Source organism: Musca domestica, unplaced genomic scaffold (genome assembly GCF_030504385.1).
Source record: "Musca domestica strain aabys unplaced genomic scaffold, Musca_domestica.polishedcontigs.V.1.1 143, whole genome shotgun sequence".
Classification (NCBI taxonomy): Eukaryota; Metazoa; Arthropoda; class Insecta; order Diptera; family Muscidae; genus Musca; species Musca domestica.
This window is the reverse complement of record NW_026712197.1, coordinates 663,501-687,181: the sequence shown is the minus strand read 5'-3', so window position 1 is coordinate 687,181 and position 23,681 is coordinate 663,501. Positions and strand designations below refer to the sequence as shown.

At 34.9% G+C, this 23,681-nt stretch overlaps 1 protein-coding gene across 2 annotated transcripts in view; it reads left to right on the top strand.

The window, feature by feature from the left end:
* Positions 1-23,681, top strand: part of LOC101898609 (stAR-related lipid transfer protein 13) — a 277,625-nt gene that overhangs the window by 130,240 nt on the left and 123,704 nt on the right. For both annotated transcript variants that reach the window (XM_059119355.1, XM_059119354.1), the window contains exon 4: positions 4,296-5,128. In XM_059119355.1, coding sequence (XP_058975338.1) covers positions 4,296-5,128 — 833 coding nt within the window. The remainder of the gene's footprint in view (positions 1-4,295; positions 5,129-23,681) is intronic.

The window sequence follows — 23,681 nt, the reverse complement described above, 5'->3', positions numbered from 1 at the left end:
TTTTCGTTAATTTTTCTGACACTTTAGTTTGACAAAGATTTATGGTTGCAGCGTTGTTGTCTCTCGGGTTGGCAGGCCTGTCTTGTCTTGGATTTTGAGTAGCACGAAACAAGCCATATATTTTTTTGTTTTTCATGAGCCAAAAGGCACAACCGATTGTCAAACTGATAGAAATCTGCAAGTGTCAATAATTGAGGTCTCAATTGTGCAATGATTGCAGAGGCAGAAATTCAAGATTTTTTTAAGAATCCAAAAGATCTGCAAATTTTAAATTTATCTGGTGTCTTAAGATCACCTTTTAATTTTTTGAGTATTTCGGATTTTTAATCATTGTTTTTCAAGAATCCAAAGGAATTGCAACTTTGAAATTTCGAATTGTTCTAGTGTCTTCAGATCACCTGTTAATTTTTGCAATATTTCGGATTTGTATAAATTATTTTTTAGCTGCGTAAAATTCGCCTACTTTAAAATATTTTTAGCTTACATATGTCTGCAAAGTGTTAGCTATCACAAAATGTCTTTAATATACAAGGTGAGATGAAAAACCTGCAACCAACTGCAGACTGCCGTCATTTCTAAGACACTCGTCCGACAGTTGTTAAAATTATTCCAGTGACAGCTCATTATATTATTTACAAGCGCACAAAAAAAAGCATTTTGGTGATAATTTTCCAGAAAAAAAGTTATTCGTAATGGAATTCAAGCGTGATAATGTGATTTCTTTATATTTGGCTGGAAAAGCAAGTGTAGCTATCGTTAGAGCACTCCAGCTTTTAAATGTGAATAAATCTTTTGTGTCTCGTACCATCGCTCGTTACCGTGATACTGGTAGCGTAGCCCGACGTCAAGGAAGTGAACGGTGAAAAATAGAAACATCAGCAGAAATGGTGTGAAAAGTAAAGAAGCGTCTTGATCGAAACCCGCGTCGCAGTGGCCGAAAAACGGTTCGTGAGCTGAATATATCGCAATATTCCATTCGGCAAATATTGAAATATTGAACTCGGGGTAAAGCCATTGAAATTCCAAAAAGTTCATGGTTGGCCACCAGAACTCAAGCGCCGGACATGGTGATGGTGTGGGTCGCCATAACAGCCGATGGTCTCTCTCCGCTCGTATTAATCGACCGTGACATCAGAATAAATGCCGAATATTATTGCGAAAATATTCTGGAGGGTGTATTTAAGCCTTGGGCACGCAAACATTTTGGCCGCAGACCATGGACATTCCAACAGGACGATCCACCCAAGAATGGTTACAAAATGAGGTTCCTTGCTTCATTACCAGCGCACAATGGTCTCCAAAATCTCCGGATACCAATTCGTTGGACTATTGCGTCTGGAGTATTATGGAAAGTAAGGTTGGCACTAAAAAATACCAAAGTGTCGCTCACTTCAAGAAAGCGCTCCGCCGGAATGGGCCAAAATACTGCATTAGCATTTGAAGGCCATAATTCGTGCCAAAGGTGACCATTTTGAACAAATCTAAACTTATTCTTAAATTTGATACTATTTCCGACATTTTTTGCATTCATTCAATAAAATTAAAAAAAGTAAAAATTATGGCGTTTGACTTTGTTGCAGTTTTTTTATCTCACCCTGTATATGTTAACAATTTTTTTGGTTTTGGAATTCAAAACACTTTTTTTGTTAATATTTTTCTGCAAATTTTAATACTCATACCCACCTTCCCTTCCCCTATAACTAACATTGAGTTGTTACCAATTTCCAAAGTACCCAAAAACCACCATGTTGCCAACATTGCCAACTTTGCCGCGACATTGTACTACGGCTTTTCTTATACAACCCACAAGCAAATAAACAATCATTTAGCTAGACATTCATAAACATATTTAGATGCAAATGTAACACCATCGCCAAATTTACAATGCAGTCATACAATAGTGATGGTGGGAGAACACACGGGATGAAAAATGGTTGCAACAACACAAAAAATGTGTGACCCAACAATAAAACTGTTCGACATAAATTACAAGAAACATTTACAGCAGCAAAAAAAAAATATATAGAAATAAATATAAGCAAAAATATTAAAAGGCAAAAATTTGTGGTAGAAAATCGGAAGGAGAAACAAACATTGTGGAATTTTTGGACTCATGGACATACCTTGCAAGGAACAGTCTTAAAAAAAAAAAAAACATTGAAAAAATTTCTGATGGAATTTTGAAAATGATTCCCAAATTAAAGTGAGATAAAACAATTGCAACAAAGTCAAACGCCATAGTTTTTACATTTTTTTTTTAATTTTATTGAATGAAAGCGAAAAATGTCGGAGATAGAATTAAATTTTAGAATACGCTTAGATTGGTTCGAATTGGTCACCTATGGCACGAATTATGGCCTTCAAACGGCCAATGCAACAGTCACACGCTGCCCGAATGTTGCTCTGCGGTATTTTGGCCCATTCCCCTTGAAGCGCTTGCTTGAGGTGATCGACACTTTGGTATTTTTAAGTGCCAACCTTGCTTTCCAAAATACTCCAGACACAATAGTCCAACGGATTGGTATCCGGAGATTTTGGTGGCCATTGTGTGCTGGAAATGAAGCGTGGAATCTCATGGGTGGCGCGTGCGATGGTGCTGAGTCCTGTTGGAATGTCCATGGTCTACGGCCAAAATGTTTGCGTGCCCAAGGCTTTAATACACCCTCCACAATATTTTCGCGATAACATTCGGCATTTATTTTGATGCCACGGTAATACGAGCGGATAGCGACCATTGCCTGTTATGGCGGCCCACAACATCACCATGACCGCCCTTTGAGTTCTGGTGGCCAACCGAAGGTGCACATTTTCAGCTAACCTCTTTGGCAAGTAAACATGATTTTTGTTTGCTTACAAACTGCTGGACAACGAATGTTTTCTGATCGGAGAAAACCAAATTCGGCAGTTCACCTCTTTCGACTAAGCGAAGCAATTCTTTTGCTCTTTTGAATATATTTTTTTCTGTTTCGGTGTAAGTTCTTAAACTTTTCGGAATTTCAATGGTTTAACCCCGAGCTCAGTTTTCAGTATTTGCCGAATGGAATATTGCGATATTTTCAGCTCACGAGCCTTTTTTCGGCCACTGCGACGCGGGTTTCGATCAAGTCCCTTCTTTACTTTTCGAACCATTTCTGCTGATGTTGCTATGTTCCTCCGTCCACTTCCTTGACGTCGGGCTACGCTACCAGTATAACGGTAGCGAGTGATGGTACGGAACACAAAAGATTTATTCACATTTAAATGCTGGAGTGCTCTAACGATAGCCACTTGTGGTTTTCCAGCCAAATATAAAGAAATTACACTATCACGCTTGAATTCAGTCACAAATAATTTTTTTTCTGGAAATTTCTCACCAAAATGTTTTTGTATGCTTGTAAAGAATATAATGAGCTGTCACTGGACTAATCTTAAAAGCTGTCGGACGAGTGTCTAAGAAACGACAGCAGTCTGAAGTTGGTTGGAATTTTTTCACCTCACTCTGTGTGTTACAAAACCCACCGAAATTGAAGTCCTTTCATTGGGCGCCATCATCTATTGTGTTATTTCTTCGAATGTTTGTTTTTTTTTCGAATTTTTCCCTAATTAAAAATTCTGATCTTGGGCGCCATTTTCTACAAATAAAAACTTTATTTTTTCTGATACATAGCTTCGCATGGCATGGCTCTCTATATTTTTTTTTAGAAAATAAAGCTTTCGTATGGCCTTTAATAAATAGGATTCTAAATCCAGTACGTGGTCACACCTACAGCCTTAGATTAGATTTGGTATAATTTTTAGGGACTGTCTATGAATGTCCCTAAAAATTATACCAAGTCGTGAAATTTTCAGGAAGCTTTTTTCAATGACTGAGTCTTCTTTCTGTCGACTAGTTTTTTCACCTAATTCAAAGCACTGTGTCCAGACGGTGTGCTGAGACCTCAATTCTGGCTGAACACTACAACAATTGTCATGGTAATTGCAACAATTGTATAAGCCTTTGACAACAACACGGCTACCAGCAATGCGACCAGACGACGCGACGTTGTAGAAGAACGTGACTACAAAATATTATTTTAAGAAGCAGAGAGTCATAATAAATGGCAAAAAGAAAAACCGAGATAGGCAAAACATAAGAATTATGAACTGACAAGTTTATTAGAAACAGTTTGTTATAAATTTTAACGCTTTGTTATAATAGAAAAAAAAAAAACAACAGCAACAAAAGACTAGGAAATGTAAACAAGCAATTGTTGGCCACATGAAGTGAGCAGTTTGTTAATAATTTTTCCTTTTCTTTTTTTTTTCTTTCATTGCAGAACAAACACAAAAACAACATGACAATTTTATTAATAGAACTTCCACAAAGAATCCGTGCAATAAACCGATGAGATCAACATCACAACAACAAAATACAACAACAGCAAACATGACATATCCGCAGCGACAACAACATGACCAGTCACTGGTTATCAATGGCGGCGGCGGCGGCGTTGCAAGTAACATGTGTCAAAAATCTTCCCCAACAACAACGACATTTCGAACTAGAAAAACTTCCCTGGCAACGACAGATGAAGTTGATGCATCACCACCATCTGCTGTCAATGGCAAAGCCGCCACAAACAGCAATGCCCAAGAAATACAAGTTAAAAACGATGACAAAATCAACCACACATCAATGTCTTCCTCTTTATCTTCTTCTCCTTCCTTAGTCAAGTCAAGTGCTGCTGCTGCTGCTGGCATATCCTCGAATTCCGATAATGGTGTCGAACAAATGAGAACAACTGCTGCCGCCATCATTCCACGTTGTAGTCTTCAAAACGCTGTCAATAAATACGGAAGCGTTAATGCAACAACCTCATCATCGAGAAATCCACAAATAACCATGACAGAACCAGAATCTGGCTTAAGTAATACCCCAGCCGCTTCAGATGTCACAAATGGTGATAACAGCCCAGGTGATGATGTGGCCGCCGTCACATCACCATTAGCCACTGACGAGCAGTTGGCCAAATCTGCCTCAAATTGCCGCAGTAAATTAGAAGCCTTGGCCAATTTGGATTTGCCATTTAATTTAAGCAATTTGCCATTGGATATTGACGACGATGACGATCCATATTTTGTGTTGCAGGAATATTTGGAACGGGTTAAGGTAAGTGCTGAGTGATATAAATTTTTATTTTAATATCTAAAATTGCATTAAAATTTGCTACTTAAAAATTATATGATTATTTTATAATAATTTATTTTATATAGCTTTTAAAAAAATAATAAAAAATGGCTTCATATCCTTAAAAAATATATCTGCAAAAAAACAATAATTTTATTTGGGCGCCATTTCATATGGTTTATGTTTCCTTAATGTATTTATTCAGAAATTTTTTTTTTCAAATATTTTTATTTTATTTTTATATTTTTTTTTCTCTTAAGAATTCAAGTCATTATGGCAAGGAGTTGTCTTTGAAATGCATTATGGAATTTTGCCCTGTCATTTGGCAGCATAGAAAATTCCTTCGAATTCAGTTTAGTTGTGAGCAACATGTGTTTTTCAATGTTTCTCATGCTCAACCAAAAACCATTTGTGTATGGACAGTGGTTAAAAATATTATGAATTATTCTAATTCACTGTAAAGGTAGAAAACCGTCTAGAAGTCTTCTTTATATTGGCGCCCAACGTGAGGATTTATCTTAAGAAGAAATTTATGATTTTATGTATGAAAGACCATTGGAAGGTATAATTTTTGTGAAAGCTTTCAAAAACAAAAAAAAAAAAAAAAATTATGTATAGACAACGGTTAAAAAATATATTTTGAATTTGACGCAAGTTGGCGCCCAACGTAATAATTTAACTTAAAAATAAATTTTTACTTTTTTTGTACAGAAAATCATTGGAATGTATAATTTTTATGAAAGCTATCAAGCCCTTGATATAACGCAGATATTTTGAAGCCTTTACCTGGAAGCTTTCTTTACAAACTATACTTTCCAATGGTCTTCTTTTTCATTTCTTCATTTAGAGTCTAGAGGTCTTATTTACAATGGCGCCCAACGTAGGGATTTACAATAGGAAAATATAATTTTATAATTTTTTGTATAGAAAACCTTCTCAACTTGATTTTTTTATTTTCAAATTTTAGTTTCTAATGATGAGCCTATGAACGCCTTCTATAAAAAATCAATCTTCCCAACAAAAATTTCGCCCAAAACAAAATTACTTACGTTTCCGTATTGCTATTTTATTTTTAATTTTGAAACAAATTTTGGGATTGTAAGGTCTTAAAATCAAAAAAATGTGTTTTAAACAATATTTTGTTTATTGTTCATAGTAACGACCTCTACAATTCTTCTATGGAAATAGATCCCTTCTAAAATACACCCCTTACATTGGGAGCCATTATCTATTATGTTATTTCTTCGAATGTTTCTTGGAGTCGCCAACTAAAAATTCTGATGTTGGGCGCCGTTTGCTAAAAAACTTTAATTGTCCTGGTATAGATAGCTACGGCTCTCTCTATAGAATTCCTATAGAAATATAACCTTCCAATGGCCTCCAATCAATAGAATTTTGGAGATTGTAAGGTTTTAAATTCAAAACATTTGTTTTAAACAATACTTTGTTTATTGTTCATACCAACGGCCCCGAGAATTCTTCTATGGAAATATAACCCTTTAAAATCTAAGCCCTTACATTTGGTGCCATCATCTACAATATTATTTGTTGTAATCTATCTTGGGGTCTATAACTTCAAATCCTCTATCTTAAACAAATATCCTGGAATGAAATTTAAAACTTGCAATTGTCCTACAATAAATAAGAATCATTGGTTTTTTTTGCTAAAAAATGTTAATTGACCGCCGTTTCCATTAATAGTAGACTTCTATAAAAGTTAAACCTGGCAATGATTTTCTGGAACACCTCTAGTTTAATAAAAAACTCTGTTGAAATCCTTTCCAGAGGTAGGTACTTGTAGCCTGATTCCAGGAATGTATTTTTTTTCTTGTGGACAGACCCGAATTCCAGGATATTTGAGCCAAAAGTCAGGGTTCGAAATCCGGGTTAGTCCGGACCGTTTCATTTAATAATAGACTCCTATGAAAATTAAATCTGACAACGATTTTCTAGAACATCTCCAGTTTAGTAAAAACTCTTTTTAAGTCCTTATCAGATGTAAGTACTTGTACCCTGGTTCTAGGAAATTATTTTTTTCTTGTGGATAGGCCCGAATTCCAGGATATTTGACCTGAAAGTCAGGGTCCAAGATCCAGGTTAGTCCCGGACCTACTAAATGTGTTATGATATATGAAAGCTAATAAAAATACCTACCCAACAAGTGATCAGATGATGGAGTTATTTAAAACGATTCGGAAGTTTATCCAGATTTTCCATATTTTTGGACCCGAATTCTTTACAAAGCCTACCCAACAAGAGGTCAGATGGTGGAGTTATTTAGAACGATTCGGAAGTTTATCCAGATTGTCGATATTTTTGGAGCCGAATTCTTTACAAAAACCAAAAGGAGTCGAATAAGTTGGCATATATTTTGTGGACTCCAAAATTGGGGCCTTTGTCTACTTCTACTTCTACTTCTGTTTTTTTTTTTTTTTTTTTTTTGTAAATCCGGTTCCAAAACATCGATTTTTTTATATCTCCGCTTCAAATAACCCCACCTATCAATACTACCTATTTGGTTATTTTCATACCGTCCAATCTCTATGTCTCATAATTGCTTATAGAAGCGGCTTCTTCCTCTTTCTATCTATAAAATTTGAATGTGATTCTTCTGATTGTTTTCTGGCTATTATATATTCGGAGATCTTTAATTTTTTAGAAATAAATAGTTTTTTTAGGGGCGCTAACCCTCCCTCCCTATATTGGGCGCCATAACAAATTTAAATCTATTAAAATCCATAGTTATCGCAGTTATTATTTCTCTGGAGATATTTTTCTATTTTATGAAATTAATTGTTGTTTATGTTGGGCGCCACAAATAAAAAGAAATAAATTTATCTCTCTGGCTAACACTTGTTAATAGATATTTTTTATTTGTAAGAGGGGGAAGTTGGTGTATATTTTGTGCTGGCGTGTTTGTGGAATCCGGGCCCTAATAAACTCGATGGGAGCAAAACTATCAAGCTCCTTTGTTCCAGGTGTACGTATTGTTTGTGTCATATAGGATTTCTGTTCATCCATGACTTCTTTAATTGTTCGTCCCCAGGGCCATTGGTGTATGGGATGGAACCACCCCCTGAACATGGCTCCTAGGACCACAACACCATAGTGCCGAAGCAGATGGTTTTTTTTTTTTTTTTTGAGAAATAAATAGTTTTAAATTTTGGACGGCACAAGCATAACAAATTAAAATATTTTCCACGCTTTATAGTTTTCATTGGATCCACTTCCTGCTCATCCTCCCGATATTGAACAAATTACATTTTCTAAGGTCAATATTATTCTGGAGACCATTTTTGTTCTTTTCCGAATAAGCTATTTATTTAAACCGAAATAAATTGATTTTATTTTATTCATTTCTTTTTTTTTTTTTTTTGTTTTGATTTTAACCACTGTTCCCCTTATTTTTGTTTGGCATGTCATGCTGTTCACCAAACACTTGTGTCTCTATGGTCACCATGTGTTAAACGATTATTTGTTGCTGTTGGGTGTTTTTTTTTGTCTTTCTAAATGCTACCAATTAAAATTTGTTGTAGTTTTTTGACATCTATACCGGAGTATTTTTATGCCTTTTGCATTGTTTAGAGTGTGTGAAAATATTTGTGTTTGAATTTTATTTTCCGCTCCTACTGTCGACAAAAATGTGGAAAACAGATGTGGGATATGAAACCCTAAAAAACTATCATATTTTGAAGCACCCTGCAGTGGAAGGAATTTGAATTAAAATCAGGGGAAAATGGACAAAATTGAATTCTTTTTAATAAAATAAATTATTTGTCATTTATTTTATTGTATGGAACAGGGGATTCGTGCACCATTCCTTAGATAAAAAGGAGAATTGTTTAAGAGAAATGAAAGGTTATTTCCTGTACCTTTATCACGACTTTTAAACCAGAATCCTGGCCATCCTTTGAATATATAAAAATTAAAGGAAAAAACTAAGCCAATTTTACTGAAATCGACTCCAGATCTTATTTAATATGAAGAACAATCAAATTTTGAATTCCAAAACGATTTCTTTCACCCACTTTTTTGCTGACAAAATTTTTCATTATGAAATGAATAATGCCAACTAATATTTTTTTTTTCTGTTTGTCTCAATTATAACTCCATGTAGGATGCAAATATAAGAGCTTACTTAAACTTCAGATAATCGCAGCCAATCTTATGGTAATTACAATTATTGCGATCCCAAAAGGAAACAATAAATTGTCTTGATTTTAGGCCAATTGATTTTTTCTTTGGCGCTGTAGGCGCTGCATAGACGTTAACATTATTTTGACATTTATACAGAAATTCGATTTGCTTTGAAAAAAAGGAAACGAGGAAACTTTCGCTTTTCTCTGAGGCATGCTCATAATGAAAATCTGCAAATTGTCTACATTAGACACACGTATGCTGACAGGCTTACATTCTGGCCAAGAAGAGCCCAAAGGTCTAATTTTTACGAAGCTCATGACATTGCCCCCCAGAGAGTGTAGCCAAATGAAGTTCCCAAGGGTCCTAAACATGAGCAACAACCATGTATTGGTAGTCAATTTTATAAACCTAACAAAAAGTGTTGTGGATTTCTGCATACACTCAAAAAATGTGATTAGTTGAAATCAATAAATAGAATTCGTATTCCAAAAAGTACATGCGTTAAGGCACAATAGTCCAACGGATTGAGATCCGGAGATTTTGGTGGCCATTGTTGGCTGGAATGAAGCGAATTTTGTTACCATTCTTGGGTGGCACTTGCTGAGTGCGATGGTGCTGAGTCCTGTCGGAAAGTCCAAGGTCTGCGGACAAAATGTTTGCTTGCCCAAGGCTTTAATACACCCTCCCGAATATTTTCGCGATAATATTCGGCATTTATTATGAAGCCACAGTCGATTAATATGATCGTCTGTTATGGCGGCCCACACCATCACCGACCGGCGCTTGAGTTTTGGTGGCCAACCGAAGGTTCACATTTACAGCTGACCTCTTTGGCAAGTAAACACCATCATTTTGTTTGTTTACTGACAACGAATGTATTCTCATCGGAGAAAACCAAATTCGGCAGTTCAACATTTTAGGCCAAACGAAGCAACTCTTTAGCTCTTTTCGGATGATGTCAACGACAAAAATATTCTTCATAATATGTTACTACAAATCACCAAAGAAAAGAAATCTCCATTTCCACAGTGAATTAGAAAAATATTTGCATCAATGTTCCAAAAAAAAAAAAAAAAAAAAAAACGCTAAACCATTTCCAAAATTTTGATCAATGTTTCCTCGGACTTTTTCCAAGTTGCCCCCTTAAAGTATTTCGTTGTAGGCCAAAGCTGTCACAGAAAAAAATATTTTTCATCAAATTTCACTATAGGTCACTAAAGAGTTTCTACTTCCACAAAAAAAAAGCTATCATCAACAATTCCCTTTAAACAATCCGAAAATATTCCTTAATTTTTAATCTGACTTTTTTCGAGATGACGCCTGAAAGTAACATCAAATCCTGTTTAAGGCAAAGGGTGTCAAAGGAAAAAGTATTCTACACCAAATTTCACTATAAGTCACCAAAGAAAAGAAGTCTGTATTTCTACAGTATATCAAAAAAATATTTGCATCAAAATTTCCAAAAATGTCTGAAAATATTTTATAATTTTTTGGAACAATTTTTCCTGAGACTTTATTTGATTTGACGCCTGAAAGTAACATAAAATTTCGTTTTAGGCCTAAGGTGTTGAAAGAAGAAATATTCTACACTAAATTTCACTATAAATCTCAGAATAAGCCACAAATCTAGGTACAATAGTTTTTATAAAAATTAAATTCGAAATTAACGTACTACAAGTTAAAATTATGTGTTTTTTTTTTTTTGTGTTGTTAATGAAAACTTTGAAAAACCTCGATATATGTGTCTTCTTTTTTAGTTCCAATTTCATACTCTTTGGGATTTGCCCCGTAATTATTGTAAAAATACTTAATTTTTGTCGCACAGTGTTTTTTTTTTAATAGTGTGAATTCATGGTTGTTAGACACACACACACCAATAAAAAAAACTTAAAAGAAATTAGAAAACTACTCAGCTATACAAACACCTTCCTCTCTCAAACATCTTTTTAAATTTCCAAGGGCATATTTTTAAAATTTCCAGTACCAGTCTCTGAATGTAAAAAGACTCAAACCTGGCAGTATTCATTGGCCAAGGAAATGCAAAAAAGGTGATGACACCCATTATTTTGTTCACTGGATTTCATTACATCAATGCCTATAGATTTCATTAACGCTAGGCATTTACAAACATAATCGTATTTTTAGCTGCCGTCTGAGCCTGAGCTTAGTCACCAAACTCCTGCCAGGCAGTCTCACGCAATTTGCATATTGTGGGGGTAATGTGCCCATAAAATATCGGCTTGATACAACAAACAGAGAAAATTTCTTTTATTTTCCTTTTTTTATTTTGGAGGTAGGTTTAAATGACTGCCGATCTTTTTTTTTTGCGGAGGACATTTGCCAATTTCGCACAGCCAAATCGCTTTTTATGTGTTTTGTCATTTCGTTGTCATATTTATGCATGCACTGCGTTTGTTTAAGCCGATTTGCTTTTGTTAGTGGTTTGTTCAATCGAAGGAGAAAAAAAAAAAACATGTGACATTATTTACGCCATGCCGTCCGCTGCCGCATGCGATGCGTAGAGCCTGTGCGCCTGCCCAAACAACAGTTGTCGTTATGCGTTGGTGGTGTAAATCTCTTGTCTCTGGCATATTTTTTGGTAGCAATGATGATATGGCCAATTTCAAATTTTGTCGTTAGTTTTGCTGCGACACAAATGTATTTTGCTTGACATTATTGCATTGTTTATCGCCGGTGTTAAGGTTGCATTTGAAAAAAGTATGTGTGTGTGTGGTTTTTTTTCACAATAAATTATTACCAAAATATGTTTATTTGAGCTTAAAGCGATTACTTGACAAATATTGGTTAAATATTTGTGACAGAATTTGACTCATAAATTTATGGGTGAAATTTTGGGTATGGAAATAAAATCCATGAAAAAAAATATTTTTCCAACGGAGAGCTCAAAAAATTGGAGAGCTCCAAAAATTGCCAGTCAATTGGCCAATGTTGAGAATCAATCATTTATCAACGTTGGGCGCCACTTTTTAAATGAATTTTAAAATTGATCATTTATTTTGCATTAATGATTTTTTCTGCCCCATGTTGGGCGCCACCATCTTCTGTTTATAGGAGATCTTCAAAGGATCAACAAATCCTACTTTTTTCCACACATTTCTAATGATCCTAAAGTAACCAAACTACAACAAGTAGGTTCATGCTACATTTTGCTCCGAATCTTGCACCGCACACAACATCACTGCAAACATCAGACCTTGTAGGCGTTTAATGTTGTGGGCAACAAACTAAATGTGATTTCCATATAGTTTTTGTTAATACAAGTCTAAATCATGTTCAGATTATTGTTGTTTTGGTGGAGAACCTCCCAAACTCTTAGCTAGACAAAGTAGCAAACTGAAAATTTAACATTTCGTACATGACGATGTCGACAACGAAATAGCGGTAATATGCAACATTTATGGCGGCATTTAAAAGGCCATAAACGAGACGTGTAACTTGGGGGGGGAATCATAATTTTGTTAATGCAAAAATTAAGAAAAAAAACTAAAGTTGAAATAAGCATTGGGAACATGTGCTGATTTTAGGCGTTTTAATAATTGCGTGGGGATTGTGGTGGTTTCATTTGAGTTGCATGGTTTAAAGGAAATTGCAATTAACGCTTCATAGCCTTCATTAAGATGAACGTTCTTCGTAATTTACTTTTGTCGACGTTGAGAGAAATATTGCCGCAGCATTAAGTTCGACATTGAGAGAAATCTAAAAGCGAAACAATGTTAGATCATATAAAAATTCGTAGTTAAATGCTGGCCATAAAGTTTAGTTAGGTTTGGCTATTTGAGTAAAATTTCATTAATCTGTAAATGCTCTTAAATATCCAATTTGATTAGGGTTTAATGTTGGGCACCACTTTTTAAAGGACTTCGCTTTAGTCTAGGCCAAACCATTCAAAAAAATCCAATGTTTGCCACCAATCCTTAAAGAACTTTGCACATTAAATATTTCGATTACAATTCATTTTCCTTCGACAATTCAAAATTTATATTATAATATTGTATGCCTCACATTGGGCGCCATCAATTTTGTAAATTTTTCACAAATTTTTCAAAACAAAATTTCAAACCTCGTTTGCGTCTAAACGGTCTAGCATAAATTGCCATAATTAATATCCCTGTAATAGCTCTTAACAAAAAATCGGAAATTCTTTTAGAGTCCAATGTTGGGCGCCACTCTTTAAAGAACTTCTATCCCAAATCATAACCTTCAAAAAGTAACCATCTTTTGCCAACGCTCCTTAAAGTGCTTAAATTTAATATTTTCTTTTGCAGTACCTGTTCTTTTCTTTGTTCCACGTTGGGCGCCATTTTGCGTGGATTTTTATATTTTCCTAAATTTAAAATAAATACGACTATGGCACTTTTTAACTACTTCGCTGTAGTCGATCACAACTAATTTTCCTTTACTATTACTTGTTTATATCATACTATCATATGACCCACATTGGGCGCCATTCATTTTGTAAGTTTTCCACAATTTTTTTTTTTGCTCCCTACTGGTCTGATCTAAAATTCCATAATTAATAGCTCTGCAATAGCTCTTAACAACAAATCGCCAATACTGTTAGAATCGAATGTTGGGCGCCACACTTTAAAGGACATCGCTTTAGTCTATCCCAAAACGTTAACTTCAAAAATAACCATCGTTTGCCACCAACTCTTAACGGACTTTGAAAATTAAATACCTCATTTGAAGCATCTATTTTTTTTCTTTGCCCCACGTTGGGCGCCAAAATTACCAACATGTTTGTTTTTCTTAAATTAACATTTTAAAGGGACTTCGCTTTAGTTGATCACAACTCATGTTTCTTCGACAATTCAATGTTGATCTCGTAATATTTTATGCCCCACACTGGGCGCCCTTTAATTTCGTAAATTTTCAATTTGTCTTTCAAAATTCATTTTCAGGCTCCCATAATTAATAGCTCTGCAATAGCTTTTAACAAACAATCGCCTATATTGTTAGAGCTTGTCGATGGACGCCACTCTTTAAACGACTTCGCTTTAGTCTATCCAAAATCATTAACTTCAAAAAGTAAACATGTTTTGTCAACGCTCCTTAAAATTCCTAAATTAAATAAAATATTTCCTTTGCAGTATCTAATTTTTTCTTTGCCCCACGTTGGGCGCCATTTTGCCATTGAATTTTTACATTTTCGTGAATTATCTTTCACGTCTCAGGAAGCCTTATTTTGGGCGCCCTTTTTAAGGAATTACAACTCAATTACCTTCCACAACATTTATCTCATAATATTATGTGCCCCACATTGGGCGCCATTTGTAAATTTTTCATATTTTTTTTAAAAACTAGTTTTAAAAACCTTCAACCACTCTGAGCTAAACTGCCATAATTGAAGTAGAAAACACCATGCTAGTGTCATTGTTAATTGCTTTTGCATTAACAGAAAACATAAATTCTAAAACAATTAAAGGAGGAGGTGATTGGCAACAATGTTGCTCAAAAATGCTTTCAGCGAGTAGCAACAACAACAGCATCACCACACAACAATCTCAAAGAAATATGATTTAATAATAATGAACAAAAAAAAAAAAATCGCCGGCCTGAACAATTATTGCTGTATCATACTGAATGGCTTTGGCTAGGCGACAGCCAATCCAAGCCAAACTGACGGCTTGGCTGCTCAACATGCAACTGCACAACAACAAGCAGCCAAGCGTTTTGAAGTAAATTAAGATATTTATTTGGTTTTCCATTACACTCGCTCGGGCTGCTGCTGCTGCCCGAACGAAAGAGATCAACAATAAAAATGTCTATAAGGAAAAACAAACCGTTGACAGTTTGTTGATTGGTTGACATAATATGCAACCGCCAGAGATATTAGCTAGATAGCAAATTGCAGATTGTTGATCGGCAACAAAAGCAAGCAAAAAAAAAACACTCAAATTGAATTTTTTTTTCATTTTCCATGGAGAAAAAACAGTAGGAGCTATTCCTTGGGAACCAAGGCTAAAGGGGTTTGGAAAACAAACCCATTTGAAAGTCTTTTCAGGTACTTTACAATGCAAGGCAATATTGGTAGGTAGCATCCATAAAGCAATGACTTGGAAGAAAATGCCGACTACTTAAAAACTAAAGCTAAAACTTAAAAAAAAACGAAAGTTTATCGACACAAATCACTTAAAGGAAAGACAGATGCTTTGATGGCTGGACGGACAGACCGAGAGACAAACAGCCAGCCAACCAGCCAAGCAAGCGGATAGACTGAATGGCGATAAAAAACAAAAAGTGGCAACCTCTAGCTCAACATCAACCACTCAATGGGAGCCATCACTTTTATTACTATAATATTAACAGCTTAATATGAATAGAGTTGGCCATTATTACTGCATTGCAAAATATTACTTCACTTGCAACAGGCACTCACACACACACTCACACTTAGATACACTACTCTGTTTGAAGTTCATTTACCGCTGTCAATGTTAAATCAAATTGTTTGTTAATGTTGTCGAGAGAGAGACTTTTAAGAGTAATTGTTTTACAAATTGCCTGCTGATAATGCATTTCTTTGATGTGAGCTGTTTTAGCTGCTAATTTCGTAAAACGCTTAATGGCCAACAAAAAATATAAATATGGCTATTTTGGCTTAATATGACTTGCTGTTCGATTCATGCAGGTGTGATGTGAATGTTGAAATAACGTTTGCTTATGGAAATTGTCAAAGATTAAGTAAAGGTACACGTTGGGCGCCATTTTAGTATATTAAGAAAAAATGTTAAACATAATTTTAAATAAAACGCTCTTAACAAAACAATTCGCCAATACTGTTTGTGTACAATGTTGGGCGCCACTTTCGAAAGGACTTGTCTGGGATAGACTAAATCCCTTTGTCCTGGTAGTTTAAATATTTGATACTCCTTCTCAAAAAAAATTTTGTTGGGCTTAATTAAGGCTCTAAACAAAGCCGCGTCAGTTCGTAGGGTTAAGGCGTGGGCAAAAAACTCCCACATATCCCTATGGAACATTGAATACGTAGGGAAAATCACAAAAATCTTATGGAGATACCCTAATGAGATAAAAACGAAGAACCTTTTACTACTAGGTAACAGGCATCTCTACGGGTCACCCAGAGTTTGCAAATATCAGATCCCAATTCTTATGGAACGATTTCATACCAGACTTTAATTAGATTAGGGCAAATGAAATACAGCAGTTACGGACTTTTGTTAAGGCAACTGAATTCCTAATGTAATAAACTTAAACGTCTTCTTTAATAGCTCTAGTCTAGAGCGCACAACAGGCCTACGGGGTGAGATGAAAAAACTGCAACCAACTTCAGACTGCTGTCAGTCCTAAGCCATTTGTCCGACAGCGGTTAAAATTATTCCAGTGACAGCTCAAGCTCACAAAAAATTTTGGTGAGAATTTTCCAGAAAAAAGTTATTTGTTATAGAATTCAAGAAGAACACAGCAACATCACCAGAAATGGTTCGAAAAGTAAAGAAGCGACATGCTCGAAACCCGCGTCGCGTAGCCGAAAAATGGATCGTGAGCTGAACATATCGCAATATTCCATTCGGCAAATATTGAAAATTGAGCTCGGGGTAAAGCCATTGAGATTCCAAAAAGTTCAAGAACTTAAACCGCAACAGAAAGAAAATAGACTCAAAAGAGCTAAAGAGTTGTTTCGCTTGGCCGAAGGTGATGAACTGCCGATAATAAAATGTATATATCACAGACCATACATTCGTCCTTTCCACATTGGGCGCCATTTTGGTGAACTGCCGAATTTGGTTTCCTTCGATGAGCAAAACATTCGTTGTCCAGCAGTTTGTAAACAAATAAAATGATCGTGTTTACTTGCTAAAGAGGTCAGCTGAAAAAGTGCACCTTCGGTTGGCCACCAGAACTCAAGCTCCGGCTATGGTGATGGTGTGGGCCGCCATAACAGTCGATGGTCGCTCTCCGCTCGTATTAATCAACCGTGGCATCACAATAAATGCCGAAAATATTCTGGAGGATGTATTAAAGCCTTGAGCACGCAAACATTTTGGTCACAGAAAATAAGAAAATATTCTGGAGGTCACAGACCTTGGACATTCCAACAGGACTCAACACCATCGCACTCAGCACGCTCCACCCAAGAATGGTTACAAAATGAGGTTCCACGCTTCATTTCCAGCGCACAATGGCCACCAAAATCTCTGGATTCAAATACGTTGGACTATTGTGTCTCTAGTATTTTGGAAAGCAAGAAATACCAAAGTGTCGATAACCTCAAGCAAGCGCTTCACCGGGAATGGGCCAAAATACAGCAGAGCATCATTTGGGCAGCGTGTGACGGTTTCGTTGGCCGTTTGAAGGCCATAATTCGTGCCAAAGGTGACCAATTCGAACAAATCTAAACTTATTCTAAAATTTGATGCTATTCCCGATATTTTTTGCTTTCATTCAATAAAAATAAAAAAATAAAATTAAAATTATGGCGTTTGACTTCTATGCAGATTTTTTTATCTCAACCTGTATATGTAGGGCATGCGAGGAGGATGATGAAACGTTGGAGCATTTTTCAATGTCAATGCCCAGTGTTTGCAAATATCGGATCGCAATTAATAGAGACGACTTCATATCAGACTTTAATCAGATCCGGTAAATGAAATAAAATTGTTAAAGAATTTTCCTTTCAATAGCTCCAGTCTAGAACGCATAACAGGCCTATACTGGTTTAAACATAACCTATGCCTTAGAACGGCCTTAAATTCGTCAAGTTAAACTTAAAAACTTTTCATGTCCAATCTTTCATATGCCATAGAAGAAGCATACAAAATAAATTAAATTTTTTTTATTACATTTACCCGATCTTCCCCACGTTGGGCGCCATATTGCTGGAATACAAAATTTCTTTATATTTTTTTTACTTTTATAATAAAATGTGAGCAGCACAAACCATAAATTCATTTTTCCCACATTGGGCTCCATATTTCAAAACAATTAATGACATCCACCGAATGCAAAAGGTTAGAATGGTTAAAAAGGTGCAGTTAAAGTTAAAATCCTTTCATAGCTCATCTTCCCCACGTAGGGCACCATATTATATGGGTACAAAATAAATATAAACATTTTTTATTATTTTTACCCGCTCTTCACTACGGTGGGCGCTATATTTCGAAAATACAAGATTTCTTTAGATATTTTTTGTATAATAAATTCGACCTTTCCACGTTGGGCGCCATACTTCAAACCAATAATTAATACCCCCGGAATATGGTTATTTTTTGGTGACTTATTGAGAATGAAATGCTTTATACTATAATAAAATGTATATGTCACAGACCATACATACATTCGTCCTTCCCACATTGGACGCCATTTTTCAAAGCAATCCAATAATGTCCTACCCGAATACAAATCCTTTGTTGGTGATACTTATTGAAAGTGAAATGCATTCCATCAAATAGATACACACAAGAAACAAAATGGAAATCAAGCCACAAAACAAATGTCGCATTCCATAGCTGGGCCAGTCAGCTACTCACCTTGCCTTGTCGCTGACCGATTTTGAATAGACAACGAAAACAACAAGTGGTGACATATTGAAATTTTGCTTTATTATTTTTGTTGAGAAAGCAGAATAGGACAGGACTGGACTGGACTGGTCCACAACTTGCTGCTGCTGCTGCACTTGTACTTTCATTTGACATTTGTTGGTGGCGACTTGCCGATAAATGAATGGACAGAATGACATTTTGAAATATTTGAAGAAAAAATAAATAAAATTTTGAATGAAAATTGAAAAAAAGTTTGAAAATGGCGAAATTCAAACGCTCTCATGCTGCATGCAATCTGTTGAATTTTGCTACCCATTGTTGATCTCAAATGCAATTTTCTGTCATTTTTGTTGAACAATGTTGTCAGCCGAGTTAACAAGAATGTGGAATGTGCAAAATGTGTCATGTGAAAACACATTTTTTTATTAAATACCTATCTCGAGATTCAACAAATAAATTACATATTAAAAACCAAAGTAAAAATTCTGAAATTCTAACAGCCTTGTTTTTCGTGGATCATAATCCCAAGAAATGCATCTTAACCCCTTGATGTTTTTTTCTTTTTAAATTCAACATGCAATTCCAAAAAATATTGCTTTTGACATTGACATTGAACAATGGGTAAACAAACATTCATCATAAATGGTAACATCTCATTGTCTGGTCACAAAAAAAAAAAAAAAAAAAAAAAAAAACAAAAAAAAGATGAGGGCCCAAAGTAAAGTAAGTGGCCATAAAGCCACCATAACTTGGAGTGCATGAAATTCAATTTCCAAAGCAAAAAAAAAAAAAAACCTAACTTAAAATCCATCACAAAAGATTAAATATCAAAATATTTTGAAATGTAATGAACCAAATATCATGTGCGTAAGTATGTGTGATTGGATAACAGTTATTGATATTCAAACCATTCCAAAAAAAAATCTTAAATAAATAAATAAACAAGCGAAGAGTTTAAATTGGTTACACACCAGCACAATTATGCCCATGAAGGTCACATTAACTGTGATGACCCATCACCAACCATCATCATCCTCATCCACCTTTACCATGAGCTGTGATTGAGGTAAATGATCCACCCTGTCACTTTAAAATCGAACACAAAAACAAATTGTATTGACAAAGTAAAGAAGAAGAAGACTTTTGACATAGACAATGTGTCAGACTAATGTAAATAAACAAAAAAAAAATATTTTACAAATTGGTAACAACTTGAAAATCTATAAAAAGAATAAGTGACAAAAACCACACCACTCCATTAATAAGCAAAAACAAAATCATGGAGTGGCAGATCGACCAGTGACGCTAGTAATAATGGTGATGATGATGCTGAGAATCTTGAGATTCAATGCTCTGTTATTGTGGGTCATTGAATGGAACTTGAAAAAAAATGTAGTCACATTTTTTTTCTTTTGAAAAAAAGAACTAGTTTTTTTATTTTTTTTCCTTTTGTCGCTCCGATAATATATAAGCAACAATTGAGATCACAAAATAATTAAAATACTTAACAAAAGTTTAAGAAAAAGCCAATGACTTTTCAAAAATAGAAACAAAAAAAAAAAAAAACAATCGAAATTTCGATTTCATGGCAGAATTGTAGTTCTTCAAGAGTCAATGGCTCTTGAAAAATGTAAAGGACACCAGGAAATAGTGAGAGAAACAAAAATTAAGAAAGAATAAAGCTGCTTGGAATTACTTGTATTAGTCTAAACTCTCTCATGTATAAGTTCCAAGTAGCAGGTGTTTAAAAAATAAATAGATCACAAACTCGTAAAAAATAACAGAGAATTTCACACAGTCATATTTTAATTGCTGGGTGTCTAGGAAAAAAATCGACTTTAGATAAATTGGTCGCACAATAATAAAATCTGGATGATCTAAAGTCTTTAAAAACCACATCGTTTATAAATCTGCACAGCGCCATCTATCAGTGATTTTATATGTCACATTCAAATATTATATCCTAATTGCGGCTCGTCTACAAAAAAAAACTTTAGCTAAATTGATCACCCAATTATAATTAGATGATCTGAAGTTTTTGGAATCCGAATCGTTTAAAAATTAAAAAGGCGCCATCTATTAGTGAATTTATACATTCAAGTGATCTATGTTCCAATATGGGGCAATTCATAAACTCTCTCATGTATAAGTTCCAAGTAACAGGTGTTAGAATAAATAGATCGCAAACTCGTAAAAAATAACAGAGAATTTCACACAGTCATATTTTAATTGCGGGCGGCCTAGGAAAAAATCGACTTTAGATAGATTGGTCGCACAATAATAATATCTGGATGATCTAAAGTCTTTAAAAACCACATCGTTTATAAATCTGCACAGCACCATCTATCAGTGATTTTATATATCACATTCAAATATTATATCCTAATTGCGGCGCGTCTACAAAAAAAACTTTAGCTAAATTGATCACCCAATTATAATTAGATTATCTGAAGTCTTCGGAATCAGAATCGTTCAAAAATAAACAAGGCGCCATCTATTAGTGAATTTATATATTCAAGTGATCTATGCAAAGACATAAAACTATAAAGACTGGAAAAAATGCACATGGGCTTTAATTTTTCATTAGGTAGTAGATGGCAGGACACATAACAGAAATGCATTGGAAATTTTAGAAAAATATGTCGCCGAAAAATGGCGGAAATACTCGGAAAAAAATACCAGGCATGATAGACCCGCTCCCAAAAATCAAGTCCAGAGCATTTCCTTTTCGACATTGTATCGATAAAAATCAACAACAACTCTTAAAAGTGTCAGCTCTGTTAAAATATAACATAATGCTATGTCACGATATCGTGACATAACATATTTTTCCATTACCAACGCCATCTATTGAATAAAAGTAACAATGTAATGTCCCATCTTATTATATTATATGTCTTTGAATCTATGTTCCAATATGGGGCAATTCATAAACCTTTTATTATTATTATTGGATATCTGTTCTATAAACTCAAAGAATCTAACACTTCTTCCATCTTTCCATTTTCTGCAACACAGCGCCATCTATAAGTGAGTTTATACTTCACATTCAAGTGGTCTATATTTTAGCTATTTTACATGCCTAGTTTGCCACATGCTGGCATTTCATAAACCTGTTGCTGTAAGACATATGTTATATAACCGGAAATCCTCTACTAAATATTCTATCATTCCATTTTGCAAAACTCGTTCAACAGTGCCATCTATTAGAGAATTAATACATTGCATTTACGTAGACAATATTTTAGATACTAGATGGTTACTCACTTTCACTTCATTAATCTATCTTTAAGATATCTGTTCTATAACCTAGAATCGCCTACTACCTCTGCCATCCTTCCATCATTAAAAACATTAATTTTCTACAACTTAGCACCATCTCTTAGTGATTGCATATATTACATTCAAGTGGATCATGTGTTAGCTAGGTTAAGTGTTGATCTCTCACCAAAATATATGGCATTTTAAAAAACCTGTTATGTTAATTACATCGCTACAGGACCGGCATAAACGCCCTACTTTTACTAGTTCTGTAATTTTTACTGCAAAACCATTTCCACACCCAAAATAAATTCTTGCAGGAAGTTAAGAAAACATGAAAGGCTTCAAAGACATATAATATAATAAGATGGGACATTACATTGTCATTTTTCTTCAATAGATGGCGTTGGTAGTGGAAAAGGCTTTGAAGGCTTTCATTTTTTTTTTAACTAAGTTTTAAAATAAAAATTCAGACATCAGAGCAGACAATTTCTCTTGGCGTTTAGGTATAGCCTCCATACAGCGGTACTTCCCGATTTCCGGTGTTTTTTTGATATCTGCCACAATTTCCAACCAAATTAGCTTAAACTAAATATTGGAGGTTCCTTAAAAGGTCTGTTCTCTCCTTAGGTCCACTAATTGGTGTAGCCCCCACTAATTGGCGTAGACCTCCAGATTTTTGGTATCTTGAAGTTTTCTGCCACAGTGTCCAATCAAAGCAGCTGAAACTGGATATTTGGGGTTCTTGGAAGGTTGGAGAGAACACCCTGCAAAAAATATTTAATAAGGTCCACTATTTGGTATATGCCCATATAACGATACCTCCTGATTTTCGTTATTTTGAAGGTTTCGGTCACAATTTCCAACCAAATTAGAAGAAATTTAGCATTTTGCGGTATCGGTAGGTCTGTTCTCTCCCTGCAAAAAGTATTCGCAAAATAAAACCAGTAAAGAAAGTCCTAAAGTCGGGCGGGGCCGACTTTTTGATACCCTACACCACTTTGCTAATTTAGTAGAGCTCCACATAAAAATCAAAAGTTTTTATGGGAGAATTCAATCATACACCCTATGATTATAATTATAATTTAAAATTCAAAGGACTAAATATGCCGAAGCATTTGTATCTCTTAAATTCGGACTTGTATTGATAAAGATATATATGGGAGCTATATCCAAATCTGAACCGATTTCTGAGCTGTATTAGATATATTTCCCTGATTATCGTTGTTACGGAGTGCATATTACGGCTGTGTGTAACAAATACAACAAATCGGATGAACAATATATATGGGAGATATAGCTATATCTGAACCGATCTTCACCAAATTTGACATACTACCTTCTAGACTCAATTCGATCGTATGTGCCAAATTCCATCCTATTTGGGCAAATATTAGACGTTTGGTGCACAATCAAAGGTAAATCGGACGAAGTTATATATGGGAGCTATATCCAAATCTGAACCGATCTCGATAAAATTTAGCAAAGGTATTTCTGAGCTGCATTTGATATATTACCCCAAATATTGTTGTTACAGAGTTCATATTACGGCTGCGGAGGACAAAAATAATAAATCGGATGAACAATATATATGGGAGCTATAGCTATAT